At 50.3% G+C, this 14,902-nt stretch overlaps 1 protein-coding gene across 1 annotated transcript in view; it reads left to right on the top strand.

The window, feature by feature from the left end:
* Window positions 1-12,643, top strand: part of GALNT17 (polypeptide N-acetylgalactosaminyltransferase 17) — a 120,413-nt gene extending 107,770 nt beyond the window's left edge. Inside the window, exons 6-7 of the mRNA XM_049639198.1 lie at window positions 10,163-10,330; window positions 11,061-12,643. Of these exons, the coding sequence (XP_049495155.1) occupies window positions 10,163-10,330; window positions 11,061-11,189 (297 nt within the window). The 3' untranslated portion in view covers window positions 11,190-12,643. The remainder of the gene's footprint in view (window positions 1-10,162; window positions 10,331-11,060) is intronic.
* The last annotated feature ends 2,259 nt before the right edge of the window (window positions 12,644-14,902 follow it).

The raw sequence follows: 14,902 nt of genomic DNA, 5'->3' as shown, positions 1-14,902 counted from the left end.
ATTGCAAGCCATGTTTTTATGGACAATTCGATGGATTGTGCTGTGCTCCAGAGTCATTCCACAATCATTTGGCTGGTTTTTGTTTATTTGGCTATAACCTGCATATTTCAGTTTTCCCTCAAGGCTGTTCAATGTGGGTTAATAGTTGTGTGTGCCTCTTAGATCATCTCAGATAGAAAATTCTTTTTCTCTGCTAAATGAGAATTAATTGTATTTGAGCTCAGAGGGTTTTTTTTTTTTTTTTTTTTTTTTTCCTAATGCACTAGGGTTGTGGATAATGGCATTCGTTTCTCCTCTTGGGCCCAGCAACCAAACCTAGAATAATCCCATTCAATTGAAAAGGCATTTATAGAGCGTTTGCTTTCTGCAAGATACTTTCCCACTCCTTGTGCAATATAAAAACGAGTAGGATGCTGCTGTCCTAAAACAATAGCAGCAACAACAACAGCGAAAAGCTATAGCAAGGAATGTCACAGAACACACAAGTAGGTAAGCTGAACGAGATCGCATCTGGACGGGGGCTTTGTGGAACCAGGGAAGATCCGATAGGGGTAGGGTGGGGGTATAGTCCACACAGGGAAGACTTCCGGCTGTTTTTGAGAGACCTCAAGTCACCTGTTGGACCGAGCCAAGAAACCAAGAGTTACAGCTGAAAAGCTAAGCTGGGGACTTACAATAGAAGATCATGGTTAAAAAAAAAAAGTTTATTCTTAAATCAGAGGGTACTAGAGCAACTGAAGGTTGCAGCAGAGACTGATAGGATTTGAACCTGCAGGGGTAGGAAGGACAAGTAGAAACTGGCAGGGCCTGGAGGTGGGAGATCAGGAGGAAACACAGGAGAGGGGAATGGGAAGACTTGTAGCTTTGGGGATGGGGGAGCGCGTAGGGGGGAAGATGACCCAAGTTTGCAAACCTAGAGCCTGGGAAGAGCTCAGGAGTACGGGTGTATAACAGGGAGCTGATTGCCTGTGGGCCATAACTGGGGAAGCGAGAGGCAATAAGTTTCGGGCAGTTACCGACTCAGGGGAGGAAGCTTCACCCATTGGCTCCTCAGTGGAGCACGTGATGGGTGAGTGCATGCTTCTCCTGCTCTTTGTGGGATTGCGTCGCTAGAACGTCGCAGTGAGCGTCGCAGTGAGCGTCGTACTGAGGTGGCAAATCCCACAGACAGTGGCTTGGCCTTGACTTTGTGGGGGAGCACGTGGGCAGAAGGCGAGAAGACAGCTTCCAACGACAGAGCAGATTAGATACTTCGAAGGGTCTGCCCACCGCTGCATAAGCAGATGCTAAATCAGCTACAACAAATATCATTTTAAACCCATGCTTAGCTGCACAAAAAGCGGTTGTATCCATTAGCTTTTGCTGCATTAACAAATCACCCCAAGACACTTTCAGATAAAGAATCTGAGAGGGTTTCCTATGACAGATAGTCACCAAAGGAAATACTTCTTCTTGTAGAAGGAGATGGAGCTCAGAAGAGTATCCTGAGCAAAGAATGAATTATAAACAAAGAAATTTAGAAACATACAAGTAAATCCAAAGAAACGTTTCTTGGGGCGCCTGGGTGGCTCAGTTGGTTAAGCGGCCGACTTCGGCTCAGGTCATGATCTCACAGTCCGTGAGTTCGAGCCCCGCGTCGGGCTCTGTGCTGACAGTTCAGTGCCTGGAACCCGTTTCAGATTCTGTGTCTCCCTCTCTCTCTGCCCCTCCCCTGTTCATGCTCTGTCTCTCTCCGTCTCAAAAATAAATAAACGTTAAAAAATTAAAAAAAAAAAACGTTTCTTACGTAATAAGAATAATGTCTACATTGGGGCAAGGAAATATAACCAAAGGCTGAGCAGTTAAAAGGAGGTGATCAAATTTAGTGTCCTAACATCCTTGAATTTTATTGAGTGGAGTAGACATTTGAATATTGAATAATTTGCAGGGCACCTGGGTGGCTCAGTCAGTTAAGCATCGGACTTTGGCTCAGGTCATGATCTCATGGTTCATGGGTTCGAGCCCTGCATCCAGCTCTGTGCTGACAGCTCAGAGCCTGGAGCCTGCCTCAGATTCTGTGTCCCCCTCTCTCTCTGCCCCACCCCTGCTTGTGCTCTGTCTCTCTCTGTCTTTCAAAAATGAATAAACATTAAAAAAGTAAAATTTAGAATATTGAATAATTTGCTCAGTAGTTAATATTAAGTTTCAAGAGTGAACCGTAAAATAATAGAAATGAATAGAATTTCCAAATCCATAGAGGAGAACAATGAAATATGACAATATTCCAACAAACAAATCAAACTGAACCAATCCCAACTAAAGCAAATAAAGGAGAAAAGGGAAACAGAGAAGGCTGGATGCACAGAAAGCACAAAGAAGGATGGTAGAAATAAGGCCATATATAGCATTAAGTGCAATAAAAACAAATTGACTAAACATTTTGGCTAAAAACATAGATTGTCACCCTAGCTTTTTTTTAATCCAGGAGTATTCTGTTTCCAAGAGACACATCTAAACATAGGAGAGAGAGGTTGAAAGTAAAAGCATGGAAACAGGCAATCCTAAAGGGCAGGATGCTGGGGTAACTAAACAAAGCACCTTCCACACAAAACGGATTCTTAAAAATGAAGTGTTCTGTTTCATGACCATGAAACTCACCAGGATGGTAGAATCCTTCTCGGCTTGGGTGCTCCTCTCACATCTGTTATCTTCTCCCCTCTTTCCGTGCAACCACTTGAGTTGAGACCTTCATCAGCCCCTTCGCCTTCCATCATGTCCCATGGCAGGTCATTGCCCATTTGGCAGCCAGTGTGGTTTTCCCACAAGTCAGGTGGCTCCTCAAGAAAAAGCCCCAATCCCTAAGCACCATGTGTCTACATAATGCAGTCTCATCTGCACTCTCTCCCACCTCCCCGCTTCTGCCCCATCACAGCCATCACGCTCCCTCATGGTGAGCTATGCTTAGATCATCCAAAACACTGCGTTTCTTCTGGTCTCTAGGCCTTTGGATATGTGCTTACCTTGTCTGATCTGATCTGCCCTCTCCTACTCAGTTGTTCGGCTGACTCCAACAATGCCCACTCTTCACTCTTCACTCAAATGCCCCTTCTTCTCGGATGCCTTTTCTGACCTCCCTCTTCTGAATCAGGGCCTCTTCTGCTCTGACTATAAGAGCCCACTTAGCATATTTCATCACATTATGTCACACTGTCATCCTCACCTCCTTATTTGCCTGCCTCCCTGAGTAAGCTGCAAGCTCCTTGAAGACGAGTACAGTGCCACTCATTCATGATGTCAACAGCATTTATCAAGTGCCTACTACGTGCAGGCATCCTTCTAAGAGGTGGGGATACAGCCATGAACAAAAAAGACAAAACTTCTGTCTCATGCCTCTCACATTCTACTGGATGGAGCCAGACAACTAACCCTATAAATAAGGAGAAGATATCATCTATAAGGAGACAATATGTGCTTGGAATGATATAAAGCAAGAAAAGGGATATAGAATACATGATGAGGGTGAAATTTTAAGTAAGATGGTCAAGAAGATGACATTTAAGCAGGAACTTGGAAGAGGTGAGAGAGTGAGCCATTCAAATACCGGGGAAGGAACATTCAAGAGAGAAGAATGGCCAATGCAAAGACTCTGAACAGGAACAAGTATGGCCTGTTCATGGACCAACAAGGAAGCCAGTGTGGCTGGAGTGGAGTCAGCAAAGGGTACAGTGGTAGAAGTTGAGAACAAGCAGCTATTATTAGGTTGCATTGGGTCTTTGTAGCCCTTTGTAAGGATTTGACTTTTATTTTGAAGGAAATGGGAAGCCTTTGGAGGATGTTGACCTGACTCCAACTTGAAATAACATAATTTTAAACAATGTAATATTTTAAAAGCAATCATTGATTGTTAATATGGCAATCCAGTGCCATATTGAAAAAAAAAAAAAAAAAAAAAGACCAAGGGAGGCAAGGGTGAGAGCTGGGAGACAAATTAGGAGGTCATTGTACTAATCTAGTCAAGAGACAAATGTGGCTGGGTACAGCGAGGTAGCAGTGGAGGTGAAATCTGAGTGTAGTTTGCTAATGGTTGAATATGGTGGGTCAGGGGAAGAGGCGAGGACGAAGCCAAAGTGTTTGGACCCAGCAACTGGAAGGATGGAGTTCTCATTACCAAGATAGAACCAATACTGTTTTGATCCTATAAATCTGAAATGTTTATTAGAGCCCCAAAGGTATGTCCAGTGGTGAGTTAGATAGACAAATCTGGAATTGAGGAGAAAGTTTGGTTCGGAGATAGAAACTTGGCGCAATTAGCCAAGTTAGCGTATAGATGCCACTGATAGGCCCTAGAATGGCAGGCTTTCCAGGAGAGTGGGTGTAGAATGGCAGGCTCTCCAGGAGAGGCGGTTTCACCTGCACCCTGCGTAGTGTCTGGCCCACAGTTGGTGCCCCATAGAAAGACTAAGAAAAAACAATTGAAGTTGGTAATTAATGAATCCTGTTGACCTTCAAGAGAGCAGTGTCAATGCAGAGTGGTGGTAGCAGCCAAATTGTAAGGCACTAAGGAAAGAGAGAGCAGAAAACCAAGAACAAAATAAGGAGAATGAAAGCTGTGACTGGAGATTTTCTGGGCATAAAGATCTGGTTATGCTTGCAGCTTGGAAGAAATGAAGGAGAAGGGAGAAATAATGACTTAAGATACCCGCGGAGCCAGGAGGAGACGGAGCTGGAGGAAATGAGCAAATGTGAAGGAAGGGAAGTATTGAAGGGTAGAGAAGGTAACTTCTCCACAAAGTGGGAGGCAAAAATCCCCTTGACCAGTGAGGGCCCAAGACACCACGCTACAGGTTAGGATGAAGGCACATTTTAAGAATCTAGACCTTGCTGGGGATGGGAAGGATGCGGGCTGGCAGAGTCACGTGAGGCAAATGATAAGATGACTTGGGGCACCATTGGAATATGGGTCCGCAGCGGGTGCAGGCAGTCGGCACCTGGCCCTGACCCTGTGGAAGCAGGAGCCAAGGGCACCTGCAGAGCCAGCAGTCCTGAGCGACCAGGAGGTACCAGGGTGGCTGCCTGTGGTTCACAGAGATATATTAAAGACCCTGCTTGCACTAGCAATGGACATCCCAAAAAGGAAATTAAGAAAACAATATCATTGACAGTAGCATCAAAAAAGATAAAATACTTAGGAATACATTAACCAAAAAAGTATACGTCTTGTACACTGAAAACTACAAAACATTGTGGAAAAAATGGAAGACCTAAATAAAAAAAAATATACATTGTGTTCTTCGATGGAAAGACTTAACTGCTGTTATGGCAGTACTCCCTGAGTTAATCTACAGATTCAGTGCATTACCTATCAAAATTCCAACTCCCTTTTTTGCACAAATGGAAAAGATAATCCTAAGATGCATGTGAAAATGCAAGGGACCCAGAGTGGCCAGAACAATATTGAAAAAGAACAAAGTTAGAAGACTCACACTTCCAATTCTCTTTTTTAAATATAATTTATTGTCAAAATGGCTAACATAGGGGCGCCTGGGTGGCGCAGTCGGTTAAGCGTCCGACTTCAGCCAGGTCACGATCTCGCGGTCTGTGAGTTCGAGCCCCGCGTCAGGCTCTGGGCTGATGGCTCGGAGCCTGGAGCCTGTTTCCGATTCTGTGTCTCCCTCTCTCTCTGCCCCTCCCCCGTTCATGCTCTGTCTCTCTCTGTCCCAAAAATAAATAAATAAACGTTGAAAAAAAAAAATTAAAAAAAAAAAAAAAAGGCTAACATACCATGTGTACAGTGTGTTCTTGGTTTTGGGGGTAGATTCCCCCCACACTTCCAATTCTTAAACTTACTACAAAGCCATACTAATCAAGCCATTCTGATGCTATCATAAGGATAGGCACATAGATCAATGGAACAGAATTGAGAGTCCAGGAATAACCCTTCACATTTATAATCAATTTTTTTTAACAAGGATGACAAGACAATTCAACAGGGAAGAATAGTCTTTTCAACAAATGATCTTGGGACAATAAATATTCACCTGAAAAAGAACAAATCTGGACCCATACCTTACCTCATATTTGAAATTAACTCAAAATGGATCAAAGATCTAAAGGTAACAGCTTAAACTCTAAAATTCTTAGAAGACGTAGAGGTAAATCTTCGTGACCTTGGGTTTGGCAGTGTTTCTTGGACGTGATATCAAAAGCACAAGCAACCAAAGGAAAACAACTGATAAATTGAACTTCCTCAAAATTAAAAACTTTTGTGCTTCAAAGGACACTCTCAAGAAAGTGGAAAACCAACCCACAGAATGGGAGAAAATACATGAACTCATACATATACCTGAAAAAGATCTGGCATCCAGAATATATAAAGAACTCTTACAACTCAACAAAAAAGGGACAATTTGTCCATGAAAAAAAAATGGGCAAAATATCTGAGTTGACATTTCTCCAAAGAAGATCTACAAAGTGGCCAGTAAGCACATGAAAAAATGCTCGATGGCATTAGTTATTAGGGAGATGTAAATCAAAACCACAATGAGATACCACTCCACACCCAGTTGATGACTAGAATTTTTTTTTTAAGGAAAGAAAAACAGACAATAACAAGAGTTGGCCAGGATGTGGATGAATTGGAACCCTGGGCACGTAAGCTGGTACAGCTGCTTTGAGATAGTTTGGCAACTCCTCGAAAAGTTAAGCACCAATTTACCATATGACCCAACAATTAGCATTTCTACTTCTAGTTATATAGTTAAGAGAATTGAAAACCTATGCCTCACAAAAACTTACATGGGAATGTTCATAGTGGTATCATTCATGATAGCCAAAAAGTAGAAAAAAGCCCAAATATCCATCACTTGGTCCATGGGTACCCAGTATGGTCAAGAAGAAAATGAGATACTCCCACACCACCTTTGAGGGAGACACCAGATCATGTTGCACCAAAGACTTGAGAGGAGATGCCGTGGGGGTGGGAGAGTTACAGAAGACCCTGTGGAATGGAGAGAATCGCCCTGAAGTCTAGGAAAGTTGAGGACAGAATATTCTAGAGGAGGGCCAGTAAATAACTTTTCTAGTCAGGGAAACAGCTGGAGCAAAGCCTTGGAGGCGGAACAGAGGTCCTTAAGGAAGGAATATCATGTCTGGGGAGCTGGAAGGTGGACTAACAGTGGTCCAAAGACACCACAAAGACTCGTGATCCGGGACTGAGACAAGAAGGAGGATGTGGTCGGCATGAGGTCCAGACACGCACCACGTGCATGAGAAGCAGTGTGAGATCTGTTGGCATAACTTTAGTACCATCGTCCTTTCAGACCACGGTCCCCTTCCCACGACCCTGGCCCCTTGGCCAGGTCCACAGAGCCTCTGTTTGTTCCCTCCTCGTATGGGTCTTTGGCTTGGGAAGCCACCTTCCCCCAGATTGGAAATCCTATAGGACCCTCCTCAACCCTCCCTGCCCAACTCCCTTAGGGCTGGCACTTGGCCTTTGCAGGTCCTACTGGTTGGGATCTCGTCCTTTGCTCACAGACCCTCAGAAAAGAGAGCCTCTGACTCCTGGTGGCATTTAGCTTCGCTCTTTAAACATCTGAGTCACAGATATGCTCAGTTAATTAATGTTCTTAGCACTGTTCATTTGCCTGCTGGATAATAGATTGATTCATAATTTCAATAAGCAGCTGTGTATATCTTTCCCCTGAACATAAAGGCAGCCTGCTGTCATTCATCACTTTGCATTTGGTGAATTTGAGTATATTCAGAGAGACATTGTTTAGGGAGGGGTGAGGAGGGCTTCTGATTTTATCTTTTTGCCTCTAACAATCACTCTGATTTGGAACTAATTTGGGTTTAAAGCACACGTTACCCGCATCTCTCACAAGGGCACTTAATAAAGCCCCTGTCACTTGTTTCAGAGGGCACCAGGTGGGCTCTCCTTTGGTGATCAAAGCAAAGGGTTTCTGAGTGGTTGTCCTCAGGAATGAGGACCCCTGCAGAAAATCCCGTCCCCTGGAGAAGAGGCACTGAGCAGAGCTGCCTCCTTGCTCCGTTCCTGACCAGAAACGCCCAGGCTCTCGGGAGGAGCCCAGGGTCACGTAGGAGGAGGCCCTTCTGCTGCCCAGCTCTGGCCCAGGGCGGCCAACCATCGGGTCTCTAGGGTCCCAAGGAGAGAGGCCAGGACCTTGCCAGGTGACCAAATGTCCTCATGCCTCAGTTTCTTCGTCTTTAAAATGCGGAGAGCAGTAGAAACCTATCTCAGAGTTGTCGTACGAATTACGTTCTTTATCCTCTGCGAGATGCTTAGAAATGGTGCAGGGTATGCCTTTAATACACACAAGCTGGTCATTCTGTTTTTTGATTCATTCAGCACCAGCTGTATATTAACGATCTTCACTCCTGCCCCCGCCCACCTCCTAGGACGTGAGAGCAAAAATGAGAGATGTATCTTCCTGTCTCATTGCCCTCACCAGCCTGCATTGGCGTTATCTCAGGGGGAACATAGCCCCATCCTTACATTCCCAGAAAGCTGTTCCCAGGCTGGGCACACAGAGAACTCTTCAAAACATGCCTGTTGGAGTTTAAACGAATAGACATGGCCGCGTCTTTTAAATGATGTTGTTCACCACGTTGATAACATCCACAAACACGTTTTGAGCACTTGGTCTGTCATTTTCCCCCAGCAAGGAATGAAATTAATTAGACGCAGTCTCTGGCCCCCAAAAGAGTGCGAAAGACAGATGGATGCATTCGCTCAAAAGTTGGTATCCAGGATTATAAACAACATGGATGAACGGGAGAGGCAGGCCACTGAAGTAGCATGGGCCCCGCCGCGGGAAGGGTTGATAGGCAACAGCATCTGTGTGTCAGTCAGCTCTTGCTGCGTAACAACTACTCCAACTTAGTGGTTTATCGTTGCCCGTGAGTCTATAGGTCAGCCAGACGGTTCTGTGATCTGGACCAGGCTCGGCTGACTTCAGCTGGGCTCATTCACACATCTCCTGGCGGCCAGGAGGCCGGCCAAGGGCTGCTGAATCTAGGACAGCCTCACCCACTTGTCCGGTGGTTGGCTGGCTGTTGGTTGGGCCACCTGTCTCTCCTCCTCTGGCAGGCCATCCAGAGCTTCCTGCCAGGGTGGCAGCAGGTTTCCAAGAGCAAGAGGGTAGAAACATGCAAGGCTAAAGGGCTAGTCCAGCACGTGGCACATCCTCCCTTCCGCTGTGTTCTGTGGGCCAGAGCAAGTCGCCGGTTTTCAAGGGATGGGGAAATAGAGTCCACGTGGCTCTAAAAGTCACAGTGCCCAGGGTGTATAGAAGGAAGGAGTGAAGGATGTGGCTGTTTTGGCAATCTACCACAATCCCCCAGGATTTGTTGCTGTGCGTGGAGCAGGCAGCAAGTGCCAGGACTGTGTCGCACATTTAGGACGCTTCTGCTTTTTCATCACCGTAAATAATGGTGCAGTAAAGACCCTAGACGTGAACTCGTGTTTGCGGTTGCGATCGTTACCTTGGGATGGATGTCTGAAGGGGAATTTATTGGGTCAAAAGAAGAAAACATTTTAACAGCATGGAGTCTATATTTTGAAATTCCCTTTTTGACCGGCTGTAGCAACTTACCTCCGCTCCAGCCCATTTTCTGTTAACCCTGAAAACACGGGAATAGGGTTGTTGCTGTTGTTTTTTTTTTTTTCAATGCGGTATCGCGTTGCCGTTTTAGTTTATTTATTTTAACGCCTATCAGGTTGAATGTTTTGTAATGTGTTTCTCTTTTGGTGAGCTGCCTCTTTGGGCACTTTACAGCGGGGTGGAATGAATGAACTAATCCCAATTTACAAATGGGGAGGAAACGCGGGCTCAGAGAGGTCAAGTGACTGCTTCGAGGGGGCCCTGCCAGCTGGAAGCAGAGCCAAGCTTTGAAATCAGATGTCCTGTGCTTTTACTGATCCCTGCTCCCCCCGTGTTGCTGAGCAGAAGGCTAGAATCCAGAGACGCTGACCGAGGGCATGCTTAGAAGAGAATCAGACCGGCCCTGGGGGAGCAGGATCCAGCCAGGGAGGGGGCTTCCTGAGCAGGGCTCGCCTGTGAATTGCGTGTTTGGTGGCCAGGACCGCAGCACTGGCAGAGGCCTGGATGAGACGTGCGGGCCCGAGGCCCCTGTCCCCACCTCTCATCTGCTCTCTCCCCAGCTTGCCCGCTACACCAAGGAGGGCTTCCTGCACTTGGGAGCCCTGGGGACCACCACGCTCCTCCCTGACACCCGCTGCCTGGTGGACAACTCCAAGAGTCGGCTGCCCCAGCTCCTCGACTGTGACAAAGTCAAGAGCAGCCTGTACAAGCGCTGGAATTTCATCCAGGTGGGTACCCCCTGGGAAGGGCCAGCACCCCAGAGCAGGTAAGGCTGCTGCAGACCACAGGGAAGTCCGACCTCCCCAAGGAACGGTGCCCAGGAAAGCACACCAAAGGTCTCCAGCCCCGGGCCGGCCTCGTGAACCCAGGGCACGTCCGGGGGGGAACCGGCGGTGGCGGGGGCCTTCCACCTGGGACAGCTTCCCGGGTCCCTTCGGCAGCACCAGGCCGGCTGGGCTCCGGCAGATCTCGGGAGGGGAGTGTGGGCGATGTCCCTGAAATCTGCTAAGTGTCTACAGCCGCTGCGATTGAGAAAGCCAGACCTGGAATATCCCTGCAAATTCCGCATTCCCACACCGTCGCCCATCGGGGCCGGTCCCCTGGCTCAGCCATTCAGACTTGGTGAAGCCGATGGCCATTCTGACTTCGGGGTTTCTGGATGGTCCCTCCCCGTGGGCAAACAATTTTGGTGGGACTGTTCCCCAGGAGAGGCCACGCGCCAGGCCTCTTTCTCTGTCTCTCTCCCTGTCTCTCTGTCCCTGTCTCTCTCCCTCTCTCTCTCTCTCTCTCTCTCTCTCTGCCTTTCGGCCTCTTTTCCTCTCATGGTCTGAGCCCTCTCTTTCTCTCTCTATCGGTCTTATTCTCTATATCTCTGTCTCCGCCGATCTGTTTCCGTTCTCTGTGTCTCTCTATGTCTCCCTGTCTATGTCTCCATCTGTCTCTCCGCCTTTTACCTAGAACGGAGCCATCATGAATAAGGGCACAGGGCGCTGCCTCGAGGTGGAGAACCGGGGCCTGGCTGGCATCGACCTCATCCTCCGCAGCTGCACGGGGCAGAGGTGGACGATTAAGAACTCGATCAAGTAGCGGGGAGGAGCAGGGGCCCCCGGAGCCTGGCCCCCGGGACAAGGTCTGCCCGTCTTCTGGGCCAGCCGCACGGGTGAAGAGACAGCGAGGAGCCAGCCGGGGCTCAGCAGCCCTTCCGGGGCTTCTCCAGGGGCCCCGGATGGAGACTTGGTGTCCCCAGTGGGCGCTCAGCTGCCGTGAGGCTCGTGCCCCCTGGAAAAGCCCCCCGACCCTTCTCTGGGAACCCGGGAGCCGTGTCTTCTGCAGCCTGGATGTGGACCTCGTACCATGGAGTGAACCCCCCACGTCCTCCTCGTCGTCTTCGCAGCCACAATCAGGACTGGGACCGGCAGGGGCCCCTCCTCGTCCTCGTCTCTTGCAGCTGCAGCAGCTTCTGAGTGCCACCCCGCCCCTCGGCAAGCTGGGGGGTGGCGCTCAGTCACGTCCTATCTGCCCCTCCTCAGGGGAGGCAGTCAGGCCCTGGGACTCGGTTTCCCTGGAGGTTGCCTCTGCCCCGATGCCCATTTGCAGCCCGAGGCAGCCTCCACCCCAACCCTTAGCGGCAGACGGCTTTGGCGGCTACGGCCCTGGACTTTTCTGGACCCTCCCTTAGATGGCCTGGAAGGAATTAATGCTTCCACGGTCACCAGGGCGCTAGGCTCTCGCGTTCCGGGGCCAGCTGCTCTGCCCGTGTCCGCAGGGAGCCAGACACAGAAAGAGGCTGAGCACGTAGGGAGGTCATGGCTGTGAGGGGCCCTCCGGGCTGGAGCCGGGCCAGGGCGGCTCTGCCCTCGGGAGACCAGGGGGCCCTGACTCATGACCAGGGAGGCTGCCATGGGAGCTTCCACCTGGAGCTTTAGGACTGAGGCCAGCACAGCACGGAGGGAGGGGCGGGGTGAGGGCAGGACCCTGGAAAATGCTCCGGGTTCATCTCCTCTCACCCCATGCTCTGCTGGCTGACAGGGGAGAAGGCAGTCGATTCCTCTCTGCAGAGTAATAATTGTTTTCGATTGCCCTCTGGTTAGGGTGCACTTGTAAATCAGAGTTAATATATGGACGCGTGTGCATGCCTACGAGTGTGTGTGCCTGCGTGGTGTGCGTGTGCGCGTGCATGTGTGTGTCTGGGCGTGCGCCTCCGAGTGTGTGATAGAGCGGGTGTCAGAGTGTGGCCTCGGGCTTGCCGCTTCGTCGCTCACCTGGATCAGGGCGAGGCTGCCGGAAGCGTGGGGGGTTGGCCACGCATCTGTGGCCAGGAGGACGCGGCCCAGCCTGGCCCCATGTGGCGCCCCAGATGGAAGGCTGTCCCTTCTCCCAGGTCCCTCTCTGTCCCTCACGCTGTCCCCAGGGGCCAAGCCCTGCCCAGAACCAAATCCTGTAGTTGCCCGGTTTGGGGTTCACAGTGTCTCATTTGGTGGCATCTTACTGGTGATCCCCCTCCCCCAATTCCTCCCTTGTGAAATAAATACATGTGAGCACTCCCCCAAGCAGCCTTATTTGCTTCCTGGTTCCTTCAGAGCCCGGGGTTTGGGGGGGAGTTCCTGGAACATGGCAGAGGGCTCTCTCGGGTGGGGGGTTTGGTCTTACTGTAAGCAAAAGCCATCGCTCGCAGCACGAGGCTGAGACAAAGCCGGTCGGCACTTGCACTCACCCCCCGAAGCAGGACAGAACCTGACATTTTGGTGCTCGTGTACTAACGCGCTTGCGGACCCCAGCTTAGGAGGCTCAGGCTGGTGCAGGAAGCGGAAGAGGGGAGGAGGGTTGAGGTGACCTGGCCGAGCCCCTCCTGCTCGTGGCAAAGCGAAATCCTTAAAGATTCCAGGCCTTCCATCATGGAAACGGGTATGGGACGCACGGTCAGGGGTCCCCTCAGCTGTGACTGTCCCTCTTCCCTTCGAAGAAGCCCAGAAGGTCCGTCTTCTTTGACGTCACACAAAACACAGACACGCGCACCAATGGCAGTTGCCATGTTTCTTTCGGGTTCTAGGAGAATCAGGGTCCAGGAGCGTGCTGATGGAAAATGCTGGAGTCTCGGGGTGACCGTGAAGTGAAAAGAGCTGAAGGTCTGCAGGTTCCCACGGGGCTCAAGGGATAATATCACAGTGTGATGCCTTGGGGGAGGAGTCCTACCCTGACTGCCCCATAGTCCCTCTGTGTGGGTCTGAAAGTACAAATATGAAGAAGGAATCATCCTGTTTTACCATTTGCTGAGGTTTTGATCCCAAATCCCGGTGAGGCACCAGGTAGGGCCTGGGAGACCCAGGGAGGCCTGGGAGGCCTGGGAGGGCACCAGGGAGGATCCTTCATTCTACAGGAAATGGGCCAAATGGCCTCAAACCAAAGTAAGCCTCGAGGCCTGCTCAGTTCTCTGTCGGAACAGGAGCCCACACCCTCTGGGGCTCAAACACGCTCGCTGGATGTGGGGGTCCTTGGTACTCCAAGCCGAACCCCTAAGAATACAAGGCAGCAAGGATCCTGGAACTTACCAGAGTGAAGTACTCTTCTTCAGTGTCACACGCAGCAGGACAGGATGTTTGGGTTGGCTTATTTATGTGTGTTTGTGGGGGAGGGTAGTGGTGCTGGTGCAGGACCGTGGGACACTCTCTGCCTCCGAACACCAGCGCATGGGCCCCGAGTCTTGGGTCCAGCATCCGGGAGGCCTGGGCTGTCCGTTTATATCAGCACCTGCCGTCAGCACTCACCTGGGTTACCTTCCAAAGACTGGGCCCCCTGGGAAACTGGCCCGAGCGTGAGGCCAGCATCCCAGGACGGCACCCTCTTTGCGCCACAGGGCAGGAGGTGGGGGGGGTGGGGGGGGGGATCAGAGACCAAGGCAGAGAGGAGGAATGAGCAAAGTTAAAGAGGGAGGAGAGAAAAAAGCAGCAGGGCCCTGAGGGAGCCTTGTGTCCAGTCCTTTGGAGGACTTTGGAAGGTCCGGAGCCCCACGTCTTTGCGCGGTGGCATCAGCTCCAGATGTCCGGCTCCAGGGGCATCTCACACGCCTTCAGCAGGTGTTGGGCGTTGGCACCGTCTGTATCCCCATACCTCCGTCACCCCCAGCCCTTGCAGGGGGGATGATGCACAGGGAGTTGAGCCCCGACGGCCTTTGCTCCACACACCCCTCCTGTCTGCTTAGTCCCTCACCTGTGCCCCCGTGCCCCTGTCTGGTGACAATTTCTTCTGCTTTTCTCTAAGTTCCCCTCTCTGTTTATATGGCAAAAACATCACAGATGGTATTGCTGACACATGCCCAAGCCCCACCACAGATGTCTTTGAATCTATATGTGTTATTTCTCAAATGTGTTCTTTATTCTTATTCCGGTGGCCAGAGAAGGCGAAATGCGGAAGGCTGAGAAAGCACAGTCTGTGCCGGAAGCCGCCCTGTTAACCCACTCCAAGCCCTTTTGCTTGGTTTCCTGAAGCCATTCCTTTCCATCTCATATATTTTCCCCGCCATTCTTGAATAGCATCCCGGTTTCGCAAATGGCAGAAGTCAGGCCCGGCCAGAGCAGGCGACTCCCCCAGGGCTGTCGTGTGAGCTGTCCCTGATCACGCTGTTTCTCTCCTTCCACCTTGCTTGGGACTGCTGCTCTGAGAAAGGTTGCAGGACAGCCCTGCCAACTGCCCCCGTTCCCCCACCCACCCCGGAATGACGGTCCCCCAGGGGATGGGCTTGGGAGAGGCCGGGAGCTTGTGCAGGAAACCAGGAGGCCCAGAGAGAGCATGCGCATATGCGA

The sequence above is a fragment of the Panthera uncia genome, chromosome E3, assembly GCF_023721935.1.
Source record: "Panthera uncia isolate 11264 chromosome E3, Puncia_PCG_1.0, whole genome shotgun sequence".
In the NCBI taxonomy this organism is placed as follows: domain Eukaryota; kingdom Metazoa; phylum Chordata; class Mammalia; order Carnivora; family Felidae; genus Panthera; species Panthera uncia.
This window is presented reverse-complemented; position numbering and strand designations above follow the sequence as displayed.